This window comes from Trichoplusia ni, chromosome 7 (genome assembly GCF_003590095.1).
Source record: "Trichoplusia ni isolate ovarian cell line Hi5 chromosome 7, tn1, whole genome shotgun sequence".
In the NCBI taxonomy this organism is placed as follows: domain Eukaryota; kingdom Metazoa; phylum Arthropoda; class Insecta; order Lepidoptera; family Noctuidae; genus Trichoplusia; species Trichoplusia ni.
The window spans coordinates 6,896,195-6,916,122 of record NC_039484.1 but is presented as its reverse complement, the minus strand read 5'-3'; the positions used below and the strand labels follow the sequence as shown (position 1 = coordinate 6,916,122).

General features: G+C 36.0%; 1 protein-coding gene, 1 long non-coding RNA gene and 1 other non-coding gene across 5 annotated transcripts in view; 2 read left to right on the top strand and 1 right to left on the bottom strand.

The window, feature by feature from the left end:
- The first annotated feature begins 1,250 nt into the window (after positions 1 to 1,250).
- Trnar-ccu lies at positions 1,251 to 1,323 on the top strand. Its single transcript has one exon. It is a non-coding gene; the product is annotated as a tRNA-Arg (tRNA).
- A 135-nt stretch (positions 1,324 to 1,458) lies between these two features.
- LOC113495812 (homeobox protein XENK-2) lies at positions 1,459 to 16,676 on the top strand. 2 transcript variants are annotated; one of them, XM_026874771.1, is made up of 3 exons: positions 1,459 to 2,086; positions 11,011 to 11,237; positions 15,127 to 16,676. In XM_026874771.1, exons 1-3 carry the CDS (start codon positions 1,932 to 1,934, stop codon positions 15,729 to 15,731), a joined length of 987 nt encoding a protein of 328 aa, XP_026730572.1. In that variant the 5' UTR covers positions 1,459 to 1,931; the 3' UTR covers positions 15,732 to 16,676. The 2 variants fall into 2 exon arrangements, with proteins under 2 accessions (XP_026730572.1, XP_026730573.1); XM_026874772.1 differs by lacking the exon at positions 1,459 to 2,086 and adding an exon at positions 8,056 to 9,944.
- LOC113495813 overlaps positions 11,146 to 19,928 on the bottom strand; it is a 21,771-nt gene continuing 12,988 nt past the window's right edge. The window contains exons 1-3 of one of the 2 annotated variants that reach the window (XR_003400761.1): positions 15,381 to 15,462; positions 11,371 to 11,531; positions 11,146 to 11,235 (exon numbers count right to left, since the gene is read on the bottom strand). This is a non-coding gene — a long non-coding RNA (uncharacterized LOC113495813). Of the gene's footprint in view, positions 11,236 to 11,370; positions 11,532 to 15,380; positions 15,463 to 19,928 lie in introns of those variants that run through there. The other variant, XR_003400762.1, reaches the window with a different exon arrangement.

The following is a 19,928-nucleotide window of genomic DNA, read 5'->3' as shown; positions in this document are numbered from 1 at the left end:
CTGGGTCAAAAATTTAGCATAATAAAAACTAGATTACATTTTGTGATAACCATTTCTTAAATTACTACGAAAAAGCGAGACGCAAGTAGTAGTAATATTATCATACACATTATATTAGATGGAACTCCCTAAGCAGGTTTTTCGACAAAGTAAACATGTTTAAATCAATGACGATAAGAAATACATTATCATTAACAAATTGTGCAGATAATACACGCCTACGTTTTATGTGACGTATTCGAATTGAGACAAATAAAAACGTTGAATTGAATCATAGGCCTCATTTGCAAACATTATTTCATTAAGTAGTAAGTGCCTGACAAGGCGCAAGATTGTCCCAAGGTGACGTAAAATGATATGTGGGTGGGTAGGTTGGTATCTACTTATAGAAATGTAGGAGTTTGATACTGGCCGATGTTTTAGAAGTTGTTTTCTTTTTATTGTTAGGTTTTAATTTTGAGTATGTTTCATCAGTCAGATGCAAAAACCGCTTTCATTGCGGGCGTTCCTTAGATGAGTAGTCATTTTTACACAACCCGAGATTCCATCTGAACTCCATCTTTAGAAACCGATATGGTACTGTTTTAACCATAAAGGTGGTCTGTGATGGTCAGACAGGCAGTCACTCTTTGTAAAATACGGTATACTTTGAACTTAATCCGATGAGACTTGAATTAGACTTAAAAAAATAGATGGCAACATTCTTATTATTTAATTATCTAAATGATTCTGTTTTTTGGGCCCCACACAATACGCATCCTGGTAGAAACAAAAACAGCTATGGTGATAAAAACGTGTTATCAAAGGTAAATGAACCGTCTACGAAAATATAATATGTACGACCATATTCAGAACAAAAAATGTGCCAGTTGTACAAATGGTACTTAAGTGGTACCTACATTAAGCGAGTAAGACAGAAACAAGCTGCGAAAGCCAAGTGCTCCCTAAAGCGACCTTGTAACTTTGAACTTAGATAGTTACAAAAAAAAAAATAATTTTACATAACTCAGAAATAGGTCATTTTGGAATGAGCTATCAGTGCAGGCCTGTGCGCAAAGATTATATTTCAATTCAATTTTTGTGATGTTTGGCAGGTACTTGATTTCCTTATGTATGAGTGGTGTAATCAATAATCAGTGTGTGTTTGTGTGAACGCACAGTACGCGTCGAGTATGACGCGCCGCGCCGTGACGCAACAACGTCGTCGGCGCCGCCGAACGGGTGCGGCTAGTCGTGTCGTTCAGCCGCCTGCCTCTGTGGCCCAATGGATAAGGCATCGGCCTCCTAAGCCGAGGATTGTGGGTTCGAGTCCCACCAGAGGTACAGCTAACAGCCTTTTTGTAACAATCTTAATTAATTTACGTGGAAATTTTGACAAAAATCGCTTATAAACAAGCGATTTTAAGAAAATATTTCATTAATTTTATGTAATTGGAATATATTATTTTATTTTATTATGGCTTGCTTTTTGTACATGTTTTCTTATTGCTAGGTGTAAGTAAGTATATTTTATGTCAGTAACTGTGAGTTGTTATCACAAACATGTTAGTTGATCACCTGTCATTCCAGGATTTCATAACATGAGGTGACACTGGCACGTTTAGCCTGCATAACATCTGACACAGATAAACCTGGATATAACTATCTGTACACAACATAGGCGTCGGTGCGAGTCGTAAGTACCTATTATAAAAGTCCCATATCACAGGGGAAAGCTGTTAGATATGATAACGATACAATTTTATTGATAAGGACCGGTGAGCCATCGATCAGTCGATAGCTTACCGGTCGCAGTCCCTACATGGCTCGCGATCGCTCTAATCATAATCTAATAATTAAGCTTGTTGTGAATTTATTGCATTTGCGGTGATTTCGGACATTCCAAAAAAAAACTCTAGTGTAGTGTAAATTAAGCGTGAACTGGCAAGTGTATGATGAGAATGATGGGTGAAGGAGAGATGGCGTACGGAGACTACTACAATTATGACAACAGTTGGTCCATCATACCGCCTGACTATGGCGCTGATCTCGGCTACCAGGTGCGACAGCCGCAGATCGAGGAAGACTATAAATACAACTCGTATGCGTGAGTTCATTTTTAACTTTGTAGTTATAAAATATTTGACAGGCGCTTTTTTTCCTTCCTTTTTATTTTATTACTTTGTTTGCTTGCTATGATGACACGTCTTCTATCATAGGTATGGTGTACTAATATAGTGAGGGGCTTTGAGCTTATTTTGGCTAGGTCTACCATGTTTTACATAAAGTTTTGAAATCCATTACACATGCAACTACCAAGGAGTAAGTTGTTTGTTTTTGTCATAAGTTCCTAAAATACCCGAATATTCATCCTCTTAATTATTCCTTATTATAAATGTCTTCCAAAGTTAAATTCTGCAGTCCTAAGCTTACATGTTTCTTTTTTTTTTACGAAGTAGGTAAAACATTGTATGAGCGCACGCGAATCCGACAATGTCGTTGAGACATGACTCCGTACGAATTTTACTGAGTGCACTGAAATTGACTGAAGCGCTGTGAAACGACTTTGTGTTTCAGCATGATATTCTTACCTTATTGAAACAAACTTTATAGACGAAACTATACATATTAAATATATTTTTTCTTTGGTAACAGCATTTTTAACCCCAGTGTGTTCAGCGAAAATAAGCAATACTCTTCAAATGGAAATATGGCCTTATGGTAAGGGGAAATCTTCGTTCTTTTTTTTTTTTCAAAAATCGGGTTCCCCCCCCCATTTTTGATAAATTATCCAATTTTATCTCCTTTCAAAAACCTCAATTCCGGTAGGTTAAAAAAAGTTTTAGTGTGTAGAGACACTTGTTAATCAGTGGCTTACACAATAAATAGTTTTGGCTAAGAAGCTGATATCTTTTCGACTTTAAATTAAGTAGTCCAAAATATAAAGCGTGTTGTTCATTTGTAAGTTTGTACCATCCCGGTACCGTGAGTACGTTGAGTAGCAACGTTACCTGATGTTACGGTCGATCGGGTCTGGTTCGCGTGTCGCACACTTATAGTCCCGTCGCCGGTGAATCGCACTGAGTACCATCGAGCTCGTAATCCACCAGCTGCGGGCTCTCCCATGCCTTCGTGGAGCCCTTAATTGGTTTGGAAACCCTCTTCGCAGGATAGCGTGCCTTCACCCATTTAGGCTCAGTGCGCCTAACCAGATTGCTATAACGAAATATTCGTGAAACCCCATCGACCTACTCTATTCACTCGCGAGGCGACTCGAGGCGTACAAACTTGGATAAAGTAGTTTCTCCGGCAATAAATTCTCTTTAAGTATCATAGGTGCTGAGTGACGTGTTCCCGGCCGTCGTTTGTTTCCTTTTCCACAAAATAATGTAGGTCACGAATGCGGTGTGACGTTTCGTCGTGATTTATGATTATTACTGTAATTTGCAAACTTAATACCCTTGAACTTACATTTCTGAAGCCACATTTCGCAGTTCATAAAATCAGATATTATAAGAAAGTTGTCGTGTAATTCGTTGACATTGTGTTGTTTAGTTCAGATAATGACAGTCGGTTAGTTTGGTCATAAGGTAATTTTTTCTCAGCGCTCGTCGGTGGCGCGTGGTACGAACGGCGCGACTCCTCAATACGATATTCTACTTTTATACAAATTACATTTCTATCGTGCTTACCATCAACCCCCATTATTTTATCATTAACCAATGCAAATATAAAACGATTGTCTTTTTATTTTTAGTGAGTAATTCACAACGTTCTTTGATTCCACGAGCTACATTAAAATCTTAATGTCAGTTTGTATTAGAGTTGTTAATTCTAAAAATACCGAGTTTATGATGATATAACCAGTACGCTTGCAGTCACTAGTTAGAGTAGATCAATTATGATTAATTACCGCACCCTAACGGATTAAGCACGAGTTAGCATTTACACCTGGTCAATTCATCCTCATTTATACAGCACCCTTCTAAACAAATGACGTTTGATTTCTGACGTATTAGCTATTCGGTTCCTGTGAATGTGCTCAGATTGATTTTGGCTAAGAAACATAATTATGTAGATGTTAGATAGGAATATCGAAGGATATTCCCACTTGTTTATCGTACATTATAACATTCGTTTCGGGTTACATTTGTGTCGTTAATTTTCACGATAACAATGTCCTATTGTTCTATAAGATCCTTCTTAAATTAATAAATACAATGTTACATATTTGTAGTTAATTAGAATCCTTGCTTTCTATATTGGCCTGACGTTAAAGCAATGACACTAATGTAGGCTATGGTTATTAGAGTAAATTAGTACGCCAAAAGATACTTAAAATTTAAATTGGCAGGTATAAAAATAATGTATTGTTATTAATTTATACAATTGCTCGCGTTCGGTGGGAGATTACAATGTGTTTTAGTTGTGCGTAGTGCCCAGTGACCCGTGTAACAGAGGGTATAATATTGCACCTGCCTCCCGCCCCTCACAAATCTGGCCCTCGCAGCTTACCTCTCGATTAAGTAGTATACGTGAAAACGTACGTAAAATATCTGACTCATCTAATTTTATTTATTTTTATTGTTCTCTCTCTAGACAATTGGATAAGGAAAGTTTCATAAATATGGATGTTGTTATGATCAGAGTTCGAATCATTAGAATTTGTTACTTGTTTTAGTTCAGTCAGCTAAATTGGTAACTTCGATAGAGATATAGAAAAAGGATAGTCTGAAATAGACTGTTTTTTTTTACGTATAAAATAAGTACTATCCAGTTTAAAGCTATCCGTTTTTTGTCGTTCTTAAAAAGATCACTTTATAGGTACAAACGTCTTTCCATGTCATTGACTAGCTTGATCGCAAGTAGGGTTGTCATTTATTTATTATGACTTAGAAAAAATAAATGTTTGTCTTCATTGCAGAATCAGTAGGAGTAAATCAAATAACAACAAAAAAGCCAGTGTAACAGCATGTATTCTCAAAACAATTCTATAAAATTGTGCAACACTTTTTTCAACATATTATCAATGTTTTCTTATGAACTATTTTGTAGCTAGGCAATAAATTGTTGGTACTGTTTGTTAGATAATACAATTTCCTCGTAGGTGTTATGTGGTGACAATTTTCGTGCGCTTTCCCACTGGCAACTATTCAGAAAATAATTTTAGCTATTCTTATTGTTATTTAATAATGAATTTAAAATGTTATCTTTGTTTACGAAGTCGGCTGGGATAGGTACGAAATTCATAACTTTTGTTGTCTCCATAGTACCATGCTCTATACGAATCACGCTAAATTAAAAAAATCATTTAACAAGTAAAAGTTATGTTATTTATCCCAAAACAAACAATTTCATTTCGCGAGCAATTGTATAAATTAATAACAATACATTATTTTTATACCTGCCAATTTAAATTTTAAGTATCTTTTGGCGTACTAATTTACTCTAATAACCATAGCCTACATTAGTGTCATTGCTTTAACGTCAGGCCAATATAGAAAGCAAGGATTCTAATTAACTACAAATATGTAACATTGTATTTATTAATTTAAGAAGGATCTTATAGAACAATAGGACATTGTTATCGTGAAAATTAACGACACAAATGTAACCCGAAACGAATGTTATAATGTACGATAAACAAATGAGAAATGAAACAAATGAGAGGGAGCCTACCGCTATCTCTTAATCTCCATCTATAAAACTCAGTTCACGAATAAGACGAAATCCCTTTTTCATCACAAACAGAGCAAACCATTTTCAAATTTGCTCTGATCCTATAATTTTAATAATATAATTAATTTTAAAGATTTTATAATCTTCATTTGTAGCTCAATCGTTAATCACAATAAATCACCATTATTAAGAAGGCTTATCAAGTTCCTATAAATGATTGAATAAAATCAAAGAAGGACTTTATAATCACCGCATTTACATAAAACTTTGATCATAATAAACCTTCTGATAAACCTCCATATACTGCGCCCCTGACATAAAACGATGAGCAACCGATGCGCGATGGTAACGATAGATTTAAAAACTCATTCTCAATAAGTCAATTAAACATTTCGTGAGCTGCACGCCACTTACTGGTTCGTTTCAATATAAATAATTGCCCTTTGTTATTCCCATTTTAATAGGGAACGCGGTGAACACTCTGCCCTTTAGGAAATGTTTAACCATATACAAATAACGTTTGATTTATTTTGGAACTCGTTTTTAGCTTTACGTTACGTTACGTTTAGCAGCTTATTAGAACGTAATTGATTAGATTATTTATTGTTTTTGTATAAGTCTTATTTGACGATTTTACCTCTAAATCTTTTTGGATTTCCGCCCAATTAGAACGTTGTGCAATATCAAGGACACTTACTGGAATTTCTAGCGGCAATCGGTTTTGTAACCTTAATCCCATTTAAACATTTTGCTGAAATAATATGAAATATTTGCTACGTAATATTTTATTGTTTTTTTTTACTATAATAAATCCGTAAAATTAGTTAATAACATTTTAATAAGGTATTGTATTTTATAAATGCTGTTTTGTTAATTAATATAAGTTGACCGATAAAAAAATTCGCAGGCGTCCTCAGCCGAAGATAAAAATACACATAAAAATGCTTTATATCAGCAACAAGGATTATTTTTAAGATTTTATTAATAATTCGATTGCTGTAGTAAATATGTGTTATGTGGGGACAACACAACGTCCAAAATCCTGCTTTAGCCGACGGTAGAGCACCGTAGCGGCAATAGGGTTGGAAATATCTCGGACCGTATTGAATTTTATATTTACAGATTATAATGATTTAGAATGAATATCTATTCATTAATATTAGTTACACCACAACAATTAGACATACTGCGACTTAATTTGATCTTACCGTGCATTTAAGGCTTGTATTCTAGCTAGTGACCTTGTGCATTTAGACGAGTGCGGGGGTGATAGAGATGCAGTATTTATACGGGACGCATTTTTAAATAGTTATTATAGAAATCAGACATATTTTTTAAAAGTAACCATACCCAATTATTTTCCTATGTATTGCAAAGCAGTAGATGTTTTTCTAATGTTCTTTTATTAAAAATAAAGCAGTAAAATGGTTTTATCTCAACGAATTGGAGGTGATTTTGGTTTTTTTTTTACTTGGTGATGCCATGTAGATTACTAACTATTATTTTGAAGATATAAATTCTCTGTAAGTGCCGACGAAAAACTGTTTCATCTGCACGTTTTTTTCAAGCTTTTTACGATAGAGCAGCCTTAAATTGTTCTCCGTCGTGCATCAACATCAAAGATGTATATTTCAAGTGGGCGGGATTCCAGGCACTTTTAAAAGTTTCAGTACTAACTTCGTTCGAAAATGTTATTGCTATGCAGAAGCGCAGGCAAGATACACTATCTTTTACTCTCTTAAAAATTAAAATAAGTACGTATGCAAGAAGAGAAAAAAGATCAACTCATCGTGGAAGAGTAAAAGAAGCAATCAAGGCAATTTAACTACGGTTTAAACTTTTGATACATAATATAAAACATGACTAAGTTATATGATTTTGTTAGTCAAAAGCAATTCAATAAAAAAATCTATAATTCTAAGTAAGGAAAAATGCAAATGTGGAACGACTTTAAATAGTCCGTGGATTAAATGATATCCTTCAAATAATCTTCAAAAGAAGCTCTTTTGTTTTCAGAAGCTCGTTGCACACCTGCATGTTGTAAAACAAACTTCTATTGTTCTTATTATAATGGGTATTAATGTTACTATTTAATTGTCTCGGGAAGTACTCATTGTGTTAAGTTTTTATACGGACAAGAAGATTTGATCTAGAAGTAAATATGTATTTTTTATGAATCCGTGGATAATTATTATTCTCGTTATCCAAGTTAGTTTAACTAGTACTAGTGGTTTCTTAGGTTTACGCGAATGTTAGACATTTAAATGAAACTACTTTTACGGATTTTATCGCGGTTTAATGTTTGATTTTAGTTCCCGACGTTTCGACACCTTTGCAGGTATCATGGTCACGGGCAGTCTACCCGTGACCATGATACCGTAAAAGTAGTTTCATTTCAATTAACTAGTACTAGTGATTTTAGACTAGACTCTGCAAAACATGTTATTTGACTGTGTTTGTCTAAGAAGACTAAAAAATGATCGCATCAAGTGTAGTTTTAATAATTAGGCGAAGCATCAAATATGTATTTAAGAAAATCGTAAAAAAAAATGTTCATACGAAGTTCATAAAAATTACTCATCTTACCTGTATTACCTATAGACAACCTGTATTACCTATCTACAACGCTTGAATTAAAAAGTAGTTTTGTAAAACAAAGAGCTTAAAAACCAGGAGGTTCTATTGTTTACCACTAATCCCCAATTGCACACGGTAAAGTTGTAAAACGGTCTCCTATTGTTTATTCATAAGGTACTAGTAATGTTCTATTGTAACTGTATCAAATTTTGTTAATTTAAAAGCACTTGAATATATAACCCTGATTTGTTAGTAAAAAAGTAAAAACACTTTTGATATAATTTTCTTTGTATCCATCGAAGGAGATTATGTGTATGAGTATTTTATATTTTCATAACGATGTATCGATGATTTCTTCAACATAATTTATTAATACCTTATTATTTGAGTCTTTTTAATGCTCTATTTAATGCACAACTACAGATAACTAAATAACGTATTTAAGAAATATAAAAAGAAATGTCTACGGTAGTTAAGAATTCAGTTTTCTACACAAAATATAAGACCAAGTCTACGGACTACGGCAAAGCGTAGCCTACACGTAGACAAGACCATACCGGTATCTACAACAATACCAAATCACAATTCTTAGCTTAGGTAGTTTAATAAGAAACATCTGCTTTGGATTTCTTGAAGTGACTTTTGAATAATAACTATTTAAAATGAACGGAGCTTCAAAAACAATAGTGGTGCACACGTGCAAGTTGTAAAGTGATAACTGTAGCATTGAGACTACCTGTTCGCAGAAGTGCTTATTGTTTACAAAGTTCCTTTACTCTAAGTACTTCGACATGTGCAAGAGATCACGGCTATCCCGACTGACTGAAGATTTAGAAATCCATTTCGTGTAATGTTTTTTGAATGATGAGAGAAGGTGCTATTTTGTAAAGTCGTGATTAAGATGTAGAAAGTTTATTCGCGAAAAGCTTTTTTATTCGGATACCACATTCGAGCATAAGGTAATTGATATAAAAAGTCAGTATTGTAAAATATTATACGTAAATAAAAAGGTATTTTCGAAATAGCTCTACAAAATCCCTAACCTACTATGAAAAGCTATTGACGGCAAAAAATCGTTTCAAATATTTGGCTAACACAAGCTTACACGGGTTTATTAAAACACTCTAAATGAAAATCGTTATCCGGGCATTTGGAGCGGCGTCCATAACGAACCCGGCCTCAACAATGGGCTTAATGCTCGCACTCATTACAAAAAGCGACATAACATAACGCGCTACGTCGAAAGCTCCTCTATTCAAAGTGTATACTCCAGTTTTTTTTGTTGGGAAGGCTTCGGCCGCTACGCTATTGGTGGGAGAAGGACCCGCCCAGTCGGCGCTGCGCTGCGATTGGCCGAGGTCAGTGGAGCACCCTCAACGCTAGTCCGGAGCTGAGTAGGCTGTCGAGGTACGAGGGCGGCGCGGGGTGTTCTTCACCCCGAGCACCACTCGAGGGTTGTTTAGTGCGGACGCGGCGTCGTGAGGCGCAGCACGTGTTGACGCGAGTGTGTCTATAGCCGTCAAGATTATCCCGAAGGCGAGTTCTCCCGGACGGGAGATGAAGTGCGAGGAGGGCGAGAGCGCGCGGTCGCCACCGCCGCTGCTGCCGCCGGCATCGCTGCTAGCCTGGAGCCCCATCCTGCTGCCGCCATGGGGCCCGGCCTTCCTGCCGGCGCTCTACCCGGCGGCCTTCCGCTCAGCGTTCCCCGGGTGAGACACCCAGCATAGTGAATCTAAAGTGGTCCAGTGATTTGTTCATTAGCGTTAAAATCATCATCGAATTACTTTTGTACATAGATTTGATTATCCATTCAGGATTTTTTTATAAAATTTAAGTTTTACACTTATTTGGGAATTTACTTCTGAGTTTAGACGTTTAAGATAGAGTAGTTGCGTTGTCTGTTAGTAGCCTTTGAAGAAAAAATAGCGTCATCATTAGGGATGGGGTTGAATAGTGCGTTTCAATGAAGTCCGTCACGTCTAATCCTTATCCTGTAGGATCGTGTGACAGTCCGCACTGGCTGGTGCTTGTTAATGGTGTTGTTTACAACCTGCCGGCTGTTGTCCGCCGCCTTTCATGGCGTCACGTTCGGGACGCGGGAACTTCACAGCTACATGCAATTGATTGACACAGCCGAAGGACTTGTTACATGTTAAAGAAACCTTCTATTATTAAGGTCACGTATTCTCGAGAGCCGCTCTTTAACAATAATGGGTGAATTGGTGGAATTTGAAATGTTTTCTTTCAATTATGGCTCGAGTTTGTCGCTTCTTGATGACGTGAGTTTTTGAAGATTATTTGTGTAGGAGAAGTGTGGGTGCGAGGACCATGTTTAAGAATAGTATTAATCGTTTTTTTGGGGAATAACATACATAATACGTTTGTAGAGTCGTTGTAGTGTTCGTCTTTTTTAAGTTGCTTTTTGGTATTTTTTTCCAACATTACGCTTGTTACATTATTTCTTCGTATTTTCAAAGTATATCGTTTATTTAAAAAGTGACACAACGCCTCAGTGCCGTCCCATACACCGAACGGGATTGATTAAAAGATTTTGTCATAGTAAAATCAAGTCGTGCGTTTAAGTCTTTAATTCATGCGCAATTAATATAGAGCAATTGTAGTACATTTGTTTTAATTGTTAAGACATAGTTATTACTAAAATAAATATGAAAGCAATTAAGCAAAGACCTATTAAATCACTTGGAAATCCTTTAAAGTTTCCAATTTTATTAAGTAAAAAGGGTAATATCTAAAAAGTAATTCTCATTGTTCCAGACTGCTAGACAGTATGAAGATGCCACAGCGACCTGGTTTCCAGATATCAGACATCCTGGGTCTGAATGAGGGTAAAGGGTTGGAGTCAGCTCCCTCTCAGGGTGCGCTCGGCGGCTGTTCTTTGGAACTGCCTCCGTACGCCCCTCCTCACCACCCATACTCTCATGAGCTGCTGAGACACCACCAGCCCTGGCTGTCTTTGGAACATCACGATGCACATAATAACTGTAAGTATTTTTTTGTTATTGTAAATTACCATTCTGTAATTTCTCACTTTTTTAAGTACACGCCGTAAATCGTCGTTAAGAGATAGATTAATTCTTCAGGGAAAATGAGTTTTTCATTTTGTTATTCACTGACCTGGTTTTGGTTGTGTTTCTGCTTTTGTTTTTTTTTTGGTAGTAATGGTTAGGTTCATTCGTTGGTACATCTGGCGCAGTTCATTCATAGTGAAAAAAAACTTTTTGAGCTAAAATTGCAGTCTTCCTTTCATCCTTTGGTTTTTTTTATGTTGGTTTGTCCTGCAAGAAAAATAATGCAATTAAAATTTTGCCATTCTAAATGATCCCTATATAACAGTTTCATCCATTCTCTTGACTGAAGAGCTTTTGAGTACATTCAAACAGATGAACAAATACTATTCAAAGTTGATTTGCTTAATGAAGAGCATTTAGTTGATGCTTCACTCAAGTTATTAGCTTTTCACTGGTCTGAGTACGGTAATAAACACTACACTATAGTGAACAGTCGCTAACGAGTGTAACGAGTGGCGCTCATACAATTGACACTAGCAAATTGTTTGAGATGACTCATACTTGTTTAAAATTGCATTACTATAACAAATTAAAGGAGTGTTAGCTTATATTTCAATTGGAGCTTAATTTTGCAAAGATTTGTAATTTGAAATGAGTTTTGAACCTAAATATCGATTTTGGTCTTTGATTTGAGTCTTAAAGTTACAGAGTTAAAGCCGCTCTTATTTTTTGGGGATTTGTATTGCAATGTAGTGCTTCGATAGATACTTTTAACGTCGATATATAAAAGTGAAGTTTATAATAAACTTAAACAAAATAATAACATCAAAACGTTGGTTACGGTTGATACATCTATTGTTTAAAAGATTTATCGTCAATAAATGAGAGGATTTTTTATAAGCTGAATAGAACGGTCAATTTCATTCAATTATATTATTTACAGTTTTTTCCGTATTGAATAAAGGCCATCATTGCAGATATCTTGTAAAAATGATTATTTTATCTCAAATAACTAAGATTCTAATCATTGATATCGGTTTTCAAATGATAAATAAACACGTACGATACAATAAATATGTGGCCTTTAAACTTGGTGATTTTAGCTGCATTTTCTGCCCGTTAAATTTATTTTTTGGTATGAAAAACCTATGTATATAGTATATGTAAAATTTTCGTGTCACGCTGTACTTAATTTAGCTCCTTCTAAACGGCTTGACCGATTCTTATGAAAAGTTGTTGGGAGAGTTAGTTTTTATATGATAACCTAATTTTCGTGCTACGGGTATCAGATTTACACATACTGAAAAAATCAAATACGCTTTTGGGTAGAGTAATAAAAACATAATTCATATATAATAAATAATGATTTACTTATTAATAGTTTATGCTCGCACGAAATTCTAGAAAACACGCAAAAGGGCGTATATGTTGCAGATAGGAGATCGAAAAGTATTCTTTAACTTATTGTCTTTTCCCTTTTCCTAAAATGGGTAATTTTTTTGTCAGTATTGATATTATATACGGTCTTATGAAACCTTACCGCAAAAGGTACAAAGCCGTTTATCAGATAAATGATAACAAATGACAATCAAACCTCCTCATCTCACGAACGTGATGAGTTGTCACGCTGTTGATATCTTAAAAATGTTATTATTCTTAAATATTTTTGTATCGAATCGGTAACCTTCTAAGATCGTGAAATAGGAAAATTTATTTGATTTGGAATATTACTCGATGTACGTTTACTCAATTTGTTTTTACCGCATTTGCTTTAAAAGTACTTTAAAATCCCTTTATAAAAATTGAGGTTGTATTTACGTTATGTTGCAAAATACGAACACCTAAGTAAAGTTGTCATATTTCTCTATTTTTTTTTCAAATGATTTATCAGCCTTTTTCCCAACTATGCTGGGGTCGGCTTCCAGTCTAAACAGATAACTACTTTGCAAAGCGACACCTCTTAGTAAGAATGATGGTCAACCCGTAACACATTTATAACAGCCTATAGTTTTTACTAGTTTAAGATAACAATAGATTCATATTAAACAAGTGTCAATAAGATGGAGTATCAAACAGAAATCTCAAAAACTCATAACACAAATATAAGAGTGATATCTGTGTAAGTACATTATGTATTTTGTCACCTGTGGAGTGTACTCCAAACTGCTACATACACTTAGGCCTATATCTGCGGCATTTATCTTAAAAATTGTCATCTTTGAATTATCATACACAAATAAGTTGACCCACTCGAAAGTAATGTACATTCGGTAGCTTTTGGAGAGGCGGAGATTATTTTTTGAAATGCTCCTTCATTCAAGTGCCTTCACCCGCTAATCTAGTGTTGTCATTAATTATTTTTATCGCTTATCTAACACTTTCGGCGCTCATTCTACGTGTACTCGTGCATTCGATTGCTTGTATTACATCAATTCTATCTGGCGTTGATTGATAGGGTTTTTGAGAAGGCATTCAATGCACGCTCATTATGAACACTGTTTAAATGGGAACAATATGTTCAAGTGGATCGCGGTGGCAAATATTTGAGTTAATTTGTTTGATGTCATCATAAGTGACAAAAGTTGCTCTTTTTTTTACTTTTTTATTGTATAGATAGTATCCAAATATGTAATGTAGAGTTTTTGGGGAAAAATAAGTATGTTTACAATTATTCGAATAAGAATGTTAAGTTTATTTATTATTTAACGTTCATGATTCCGTAATGTGACAGAATCACAGCGACCATCCCTGAATCTCGGACGTTTTCAATATGGCAATGAATTGTAAAATAAATAAAATCTCATGAGTCTTAAATGGGGTTGTTTAGTTCACGCCCTTGGGGTAATTTGGGGTAGCTTCTGTTGTTTGACACGAGGGGTGCGATGTGGAACGAATTTGTCACCAATAGATGTACGTGGGCCATGGACCCAGCTGTCGAATATCAATTACACCCTGTTTGCGGCTGTTAGGGATGTTATTTGTTCATTATTTGATGACAGTTATAGTTTTATTGTTCTCTACTTTTTTTGTATATTTCGGATTTTATGTCGTTATGGACGTGTTGGATTGATGATTCTCGTGATTTATAGATATAAGTGGTTTTGAATTCGATATAACTGTGATATCACTGAAGTCATCTATATTGTACCTCATTAAGGGTGGATTTGTGGTATAACCACTCTTATTAATTAATAAATATTGTAGTCTCAGATAATGTAGATAGTTAGTTCCGTTTATTCCTAGCACATCGTTACAATTTTTGGCAAGAAATACTATACCGTTATTACTATGTCACAAAGAGGATAGAACCCAATAAGTAAAGAGATAAAGAGGATCCGTGACTCGATACTTTTATTAAATTTCCTGGTTGCGCTTATGAAGGTAAGCTGGACGATCGTTGAACAAAAGCTGCCAGCTGCCGGGGGGTGGGAGTGGCAGCCGGGTCCCCCCTCTCTCGTCTCCTACCCCCCCTCGCTGCATCCCCTCCCCTCACGCGTCCACCACGCCCAGCCGCGCTCCCGCCCGCCCGTATTATCATATCCGTGTGAAACAGAACTAAATGTTCGAGGGGTGAATAAGGAACAATGTAATATGTGCCATGATATTTTCACGTCCCATTATTTTTTGGAACAAGGCATCAACTTAGTTAAAGTTAAATAGAGCGTAACCCTCACGGAGATTAAGTGGAGATTTAGCAGTGAGTGTTTGGAAGCTTGTCACAGTTTTGTTTTGGGGTTTTATTGTTATTAGTTTTCGTATTAGGATTGTATAACCCAGGAAACGTGTTTTATTTTGTATTTTAGAAAACAAATATATTTGTACAATTTATTTGAAAACTAACGATTTGTTTCTTCTGTCCTAGGTGTGATTGGGCAACAAGCTAGCCCAGACAGTACATCCCGCGCTTCAGAGTTGTCCTACGTCGGTCCATCAGCAGGATCCCCGCCGGTGCCGGACGCACGCAATGACCATGACCACGACCACGATCCCGACGACCACGACATCGAACACGACGACGACCACGACCACGAACCGACCGTGAACCCCGGCTCCGACCCCAGCCTCTCACACAAGAAGCGCAAGCGACGAGTCCTCTTCTCAAAAGCTCAAACTTACGAACTGGAGCGAAGGTTCCGCCAGCAAAGGTACTTGTCAGCTCCCGAGCGCGAACATCTGGCCAGCTTGATAAGGCTGACGCCGACGCAAGTCAAGATCTGGTTCCAAAACCATAGGTACAAGACCAAGCGGGCTGTACAAGAGAAGGGGGCTCATGACTTGAACGTTGGCGGGTTGAACTCGCCACGGCGTGTTGCTGTGCCGGTGCTGGTGAAGGATGGCAGGCCGTGTGTAGGTAAGCCTGATGGCCTGCCGCCGCTGGGCATGTCGCTGCCGCCGTACCACCAGTCCATGCATCACCAGCCGCCCGTCACTGGCCATGCTCCCCAAACAGGAGGCTGTTGGTGGTGAAACTACAAATACAGAGTATAAGTGATTTACTAGTCCAAATGTCGCAGTGCAAAGTGCGGTTTAATCAACTCTATATTTTTAAAATTTTCATGTACATATTTTTTTTCTATTTAGTTCTGACGCAGATATAAATACGCTATCATTTATTAACAGGACTCAAGCCTTAACTGATTAAACCGCATTTTGTCAGAATACGACGCACAAATTATGAGCAAACGTATCTTAATTTTCGTTATAAAATTGTTAAAAGTATTTTTCAGATCAAATAGCAACTCGAATAATAAGTACTTACTTAATTGTACTTAATACGGAAATTGTATGGTATCTGGAGTTCCTAATTATTTGTAATATAAATATGTCTAATATTAATGAGTCTAGCGAAATTCCCATCAATTCGAGCGTTGCTATAGTGAGCGTTCATAAGTGATCAAAACATTCCATTTTTCGTGGGATTTGTATATTTGTGTAAAAACCTGTCTCATTTAGCTAAGTAAAATTATGAGAAAAGACCAGATTTTATCAGAATGCAATATATAGATGTAAGTTTCAGTATTATCAAAGTCGAATATGCCTAGTTAATAGTTATTTATGTATATTTCAAATAAAGTTTTATATTAATACGTGCGCGATGCGCGTATAACTTAGGTGATATACGTTGATGTATATGTATGTATATTGTGTATATAGAGGTGTGATTAGTTACCGAGAGTTAGTATTCTCGTATCGTTTAGATATGGCGCATAGTTTACCATCATTCATAAAAGTTAGTAGAACATAATTATAATACATATTCATTAGTACGTTTAGAGCCATGCTATTATTATACCCACGATCACACAGTTTTAAGAGTGGTTCCTCTTTACGATAAGATGATAAATATTATGCAAGATTGTAAAAATGTGTTACATATAAATTATTATCAGAATATTAAAATGATTGAAATTATTTTTCTCTTTTACTTTATTCAACCTATGTTCCAATATTATTCGTAAAAGGTTAATCAATTAAATTATTCACTCGATTAAAGGTATTTAAAAATAATTATTTAGAATTTACTGTAGGAGCTGGACAAATATTTCCGTTCACATGATGATTTTCAGTGTAATACTTGTAAAACTAAAGTAAAGTAGAGGGCCAAAATTTACTTCCAATGAAAATGGAATTCTCAGAAATGTCAAATTCATAGTCCTAAGGCCAGCAGCCTCTATCAAATTACCTTAAATAATACCTACTGTTTTACTACTCTATACGAAACTTACTATCTCAGTAATAACAGCAAGGAACATAAAGAAATAGAGCAAAGAGACTCCACATTAAATAATATATAATATAATATATTCTGGGACAACTCATACACGGTTATCTGATCCCAAGCTAAGCAGAGCTTGTGTTATGGTAACCAGACAACTGATAAACTTACTTATATATTTCTAGATACATACATATTATAGATAAATTACACCCAGACGCCAGAACAAATGATCATGTTCATCACACAACAACCGTGTAAAATACCGTACCTCAGATCATAATGCCTTATTTTTTGAGGAAGTGGTTAGTGTCAGACTCTTACTGACAAAGCCTGAACCGTGGAAGTGCGCGGGCATGCAAAGCATTTCAACACGCAATCAGATCATAATGCCTAGATGTCCATTGTCCAGTATTGACATGCAAAACGACGTTAGTAAAAAAATGAATTTCAAATACTTATCGTTCCAAATCTGTCAAAATTTGCTGGTCGGATCGTAATAGCGAAGCGCGCAAGGCCTGAGGTCCTGCTTCTTTGCTCCAACGCATAATGGCAACCAAAGATAAGAAAGAAATCAATGAACTATCGATTATTCACAAGGTATATTTTCTAAAAGCTGATTCTTTCTGCTGTCTATACGACTCGCGCATTCACGACAAGTTTTTTTTTTAACTTGTATGGAACCGAAGAAGTTGCTTAATACACGTTTAGACTAATTCGATACCTGTAGCCAGCTATATAGTCCACATCCACATATTTGCAAGTAGAGGATGTTCCAATCAAACATTCAATGAGTAAATAGTGTTGCCATACACGCCACAAGTCAGTGTGTGACCGATCATTGTTTACCATTTCAATATTTACCTGTCCCGTTCATTTATCTAATCGCGAGCTGCCAACCACGATAGCTTGCGACCCGATTACTGAAATACCTGTGCCTCTAGTGTTTTCTTTTCGCCTGTTCTATTTATTTCTACTTATATGTTCTAGTTTACTATAAGGATCCAAGTCTCTAGGAGACTTATAGCAATGTTCAGCGACACATAATTTAATCATTCGGTCTCGCTTGTTTCAGTGAAACAAGATAAAAACTAATAGCTTTAACGAAATGATACCCGTTTTTAGCATTAAAAACATTTATTTTAGAACCACTAATTGGAGTTTCTCGGATTTTAGCTTGCTGTAAAACAAGTTGCAACAATATGCATAATTATAAATCTTCAGTGATTCGGAATCATAATTATGCAATTTAATAACGGTTTACTGACATGTATTTATCAGGATAGCCCGGATAAGTCTGCGGTAAGAATCGTGACGCCGCGTCAGCTTTTGATTAAGCACTCCCGTTGGGTCCTAGACTAGGTAGTCCGGCAAATCATATGATCCGCGTTACGTGATGAGAACGTGGCTATTCATGTTGCAGCAATTTCAAGGCAATTTCAAGTTGCACTAACAATATCTGTAAATTTTAATCATGACAGACAGAAGGACAGATTTAATTGAATTTTATTGCGGAGACCACACGTTTAATAATATTCTTGAAATTATTAACCCGACCTACCTTATATTCCCAGGTTAGTGCTCTATTTAAGTTTAGATAAGATACCTTGGCGTTTGGCCGCAGATGACCTTATATGATAATTCTTCGCAAAGGATCACCCTTAAAAGGTTATAAATACTAAGAATTACGCATTCGTCATATAATAATATCAATAAGTCGAGTTGTGACAAGCAGTCACTCCATGTACAAAAAAGTTAAAAGTAATTCTGCAGTCTGCCGGTTTCTACCGGTCCTTGGAAAAGTCTAGCTGTAGTAATTTATTTACCCTTCAAATATCATCAAAGCATTCGTATCTATGTAATAAATCGAAGTCAACGTACTACGTCTAACGTACCTACATATTTAAAACTGTACCTATCCACACTGACTATTAAAAAATCATGGTTTCCGGCGAAAATTTCCTACATATGGATTCAAATCATTTTCATGCTGCGACATATTCATCGTTTTGAGAATGAGTTTGAGTTTTTAGGTACGTAGCAGATAAAACTCCCCAATATAAAGTGCAGAGGGAAACCGAGATCAAAACGCCGGAGTGTTATAAAGGCGTGATTAAAACGTGTGAATGGCCTCCTTACAAAACTGAGAATGTATCGAACAGCATTGATAGAACATCCAACAAAGAAGTGTAGCCGTTTATTAAATAAATAATAACAAAATACAATGGGCTAAAGTCGTCGGTAGCTCAACAATGGCAAACAAACTGAGAATTATTTTCAATAAATTCTCGAAACGCCTTCGATTCTGTTGCAGTGAAAGGGCCCAATAGAATCGAACGGTTAAGCCGATTAGTTTAATACAAACATGAAGAAATACAGCCTTTCGGGTGGCGAGCTGACAGATTGTCAGTTTGTTTTTATAAACGGTTCGTGTGGGCCAATCGCTGGCATTGTATTGTGTGATTGAAATAACTAGGATACTTACTACATACTTACCAAGGATCAATAGACGTCGTTGAAACTTAAAATCATTTTCGTGCATTTCCCAATTTAAAGACGCATTTGAGAAGGAGTTACCACTTCGTCAGTCCATAGTTATGATATCCTTTTTTATTTGGTTAGTCAGGGGTTAAACCTCATGAACATCCACTGCCTAGGGGAGGTAGTGGGCAATGTCAGACTCTTACTGACTTAAACTGAAATGCCGTGCAAAGTCTTCCACGCTTTAGTCGGTGCATGGCAATACGCTGATGGCTATGGCATCCTACAGGATACAAGAGATCTCTTATTTAATGCTGCAATGTAACCAATAAAAATTCATACGCACACCTACCAAAAGATGGGAACTACAAAAGAGAAAATTGATTTTGGGAGTAGGAATTTAGCATCAAACAAGTTTTATCATAAGCGTTTGATAAAAAATTTGGATCCATTAAAATAAAACTTGT